General features: G+C 41.8%; 1 protein-coding gene across 1 annotated transcript; it reads left to right on the top strand.

Moving 5' to 3' along the window:
* The first annotated feature begins 389 nt into the window (after positions 1–389).
* Positions 390–2063, top strand: LOC107187946. Its single transcript, XM_015576155.1, has one exon. It carries the CDS (start codon positions 390–392, stop codon positions 2061–2063), a length of 1674 nt encoding a protein of 557 aa, XP_015431641.1.
* The last annotated feature ends 944 nt before the right edge of the window (positions 2064–3007 follow it).

The raw sequence follows: 3007 nt of genomic DNA, 5'->3' as shown, positions 1-3007 counted from the left end.
CAGATGCCTCAGAAAAGGCGTACGGGGCGTGCGTCTATTTACGGTCACCAACAAAGTCAGGTAAATGGGAGGCTCGGCTTTTGTGCTCGAAGTACCGCATCGCGCCGCTCAAGTCTGTAACGCTTCCACGATTAGAACTGTGCGGAGCACTTTTATTAGCCCAATTAGTACACAAAGTTCAATCAGCGCTTAATCTTCCTGTTGAAAGAGAATACTACTGGTCAGATTCCAGTATTACGCTTGCATGGATAGCAAGTGTATCGAGCAGGTGGAACACCTTTGTTGCCAATAGGGTTTCACAGATACAACATTTAAGTAAGATCGATAACTGGCGCCATGTATCCTCAAAAGACAATCCAGCAGACATAATCTCTCGTGGCATCAACCCGATGTCCCTGAAGGACAATAACCTTTGGTGGTCAGGTCCTTATTGGCTTAATGAAAATTCAGATATTTGGCCATCTTCAGACATATCCATTACAGAGATTCCAGAAGAAAGAAAAATTATTACTACATTAACGATAAGCACACTTCACGACTATTCCATTTTTGAGCGATTTTCGAGTTATATTCGTTTAGTACAGGTGGTTGCATATTGTTTCAAGTTTGTTTCAAATTGTCAGGCTAAAAAAATAACGTCACATGACAGTGTGTATCACACAGGGGTCAACTTAACAGTTAGTGAAATTCAGCGAGCCGAAAATGCATTGCTGCGTCTTGTACAAGCCGAGGTATTTTCCGGTGAGCTGACTGCACTAAGAAATAAACAGTTACTATCAAAAAATAGTCCAGTCATTACACTCTGTCCATTTCTAGATGAAAAGGGATTAATGAGGGTGGGCGGCAGACTCCAGTACGCTACCCTCGAATATGATCAAAAACACCCAGTCATATTACCGGCAAAGCATCCATTCATAGATCTTCTAATTCGACATGAGCATATTAGATTGTTACACGCAGGATGTCAGCATGTAGTAGCGTCTTTGCGGGAACGGTATTGGCCTTTGGCATGCAAACGGAATGTGAAACGAGTAATTAAAAACTGTGTAAGGTGTTTTAAAGTAAAACCTCAATCGGCCATTTATCTGATGGGTCAACTACCTGCCGTTCGAGTGACACCTGCTCGTCCATTCAGTACCTGCGGAGTAGACTACGCAGGCCCATTTATGACCAAAGAACGTGTTCGGACTAAGATCTCTACGAAGGCGTACATTTGTATTTTCGTATGTTTTGTAACAAAGGCAATTCACATAGAACTAGCTACAGACTTAAGTACAGAGGCATTCCTGAATTGTTTTAGGCGCTTTATAGCACGGAGAGGTAAATGTCAACGCATCTTCTCAGATAACGCTACAAATTTTGTGGGGGCAAACCGTCAATTAAAGGAATTAAAGAGTTTTATTACTGGGAGTACATATAATAGTGAAGTAAATTCTTTCTTGAACAAGGAGCAAATAGATTGTAAATTCATTCCTCCCCAAGCACCAAATTTCGGAGGGCTTTGGGAAAGTGCGGTGAAATCTGCTAAATTTCACCTAAAACGAGTCATTGGTGAACAAAAATTGACATTCGAAGAACTCTACACGCTACTAACACAGATAGAAGCATGCTTAAATTCCCGCCCTCTCAGTCCCATCTCTTCAGATCCTACTGACTTCAATCCGTTAACTCCCGGACATTTTCTAATTGGCAATGCACCTAACGCGTTACCGGATCATGATCTCAAAGATGTACCTACTAATCGATTAGGCAGATATCAGTTAATCCAACAGATGTTCCAACACTTTTGGCAACGGTGGCATCGAGAGTACATCCACCAACTACAACAGCGGAATAAATGGCATATCACATCGCCTCAGAGGATAATGGAAGGGACTTTGGTTATACTCAAGGAATGCAATTTACCTCCACTACGGTGGTGTCTTGGGAGAATCACGCAACTACATCCAGGAAAAGATGGGGTAGTACGTGTTGTATCCATCAAAACCATCGATGGAGAGTATAAAAGGCCCTTAACCAAACTTTGTATATTACCCATAGAAGATAACAATTTAACAACTTAGAATATGCGACGAACTTACTATATAATCAGTAATATTATTGTAAATAGATTCCCTAGTTTATAAACATTTAGTTAATCAGTGCGATAGTATAATCTAATTTATGGACTTGAATCTTTCGGGTTATTATATTGTACATTACATCCACTTTGTAAATATTAGGATAAGCAACATTATAGTACAAATAAGTTATCTAGGTTTATAATTTAGGGTGTTTTACGCAAATTCAAAGCATATATGTTTAATATGGAGAAGTTATAACTTGTCTAGAACTCGCATAACGATATAGTTCATAGATTCAGTAATAATTCCGTTGTTCTTTCGACATTAGGTTAGAATACATATTAGGTTACATAGAATGAATGGATTTAGATAATTAAACACCCAGTGCGTGTTCAAGGTGGGCGGCATGTTAGCGCTCGTCGCTAACGCAGGTTTATGGCACGGTCAGGGATTCTTAAAATTGATTGGAAACCCTCGGAAGGAAACGTGTTCCTGACATTTGGCAACCAAATGTGCAGGAGACCCACCTTGGAAGGGTCCCCATGACCATCGACGTTCCATAAAACCCAGACTTCGGGACGGTACCTTTGCGCGGGGACTTAACGGTTTCTCGGAACCGCGTGAGGAAAGTGGAACCGACGGGAAAATCCGCGATGTTGCCGAACTGCCGTCCACCCCCATTGTCAGAGGGTTGCGACAACCTCCTCCTTTAAAGTATCGCGCCAAGGGCGCATGGAGGGGATGCACGGGCCCAGCAAGCTTTTTTTAGGACAGTTTGTTGGGCCAGTTAGTCAGGACAGAGTCAAGCGAACAGTCACTCAGGACAGTCGCACAGAGCCAAGCGAACAGTCACTCAGGACAGTCGCACCTAATGATAGAATCTTAGAACTATCCAACAATCAGGTTGGAGATCGAAGTGAACAGTTAGGTTCATTGTTGTATTT

Source organism: Dufourea novaeangliae, unplaced genomic scaffold (genome assembly GCF_001272555.1).
Source record: "Dufourea novaeangliae isolate 0120121106 unplaced genomic scaffold, ASM127255v1 scaffold123, whole genome shotgun sequence".
NCBI classification, from domain to species: domain Eukaryota; kingdom Metazoa; phylum Arthropoda; class Insecta; order Hymenoptera; family Halictidae; genus Dufourea; species Dufourea novaeangliae.
This window is presented reverse-complemented; position numbering and strand designations above follow the sequence as displayed.

Coding starts and splice junctions, on each gene's coding strand:
- LOC107187946 (XM_015576155.1), top strand. CDS start 390: ATGTCCCTGAAGGACAATAACCTTTGGTGGTCAGGTCCTTATTGGCTT.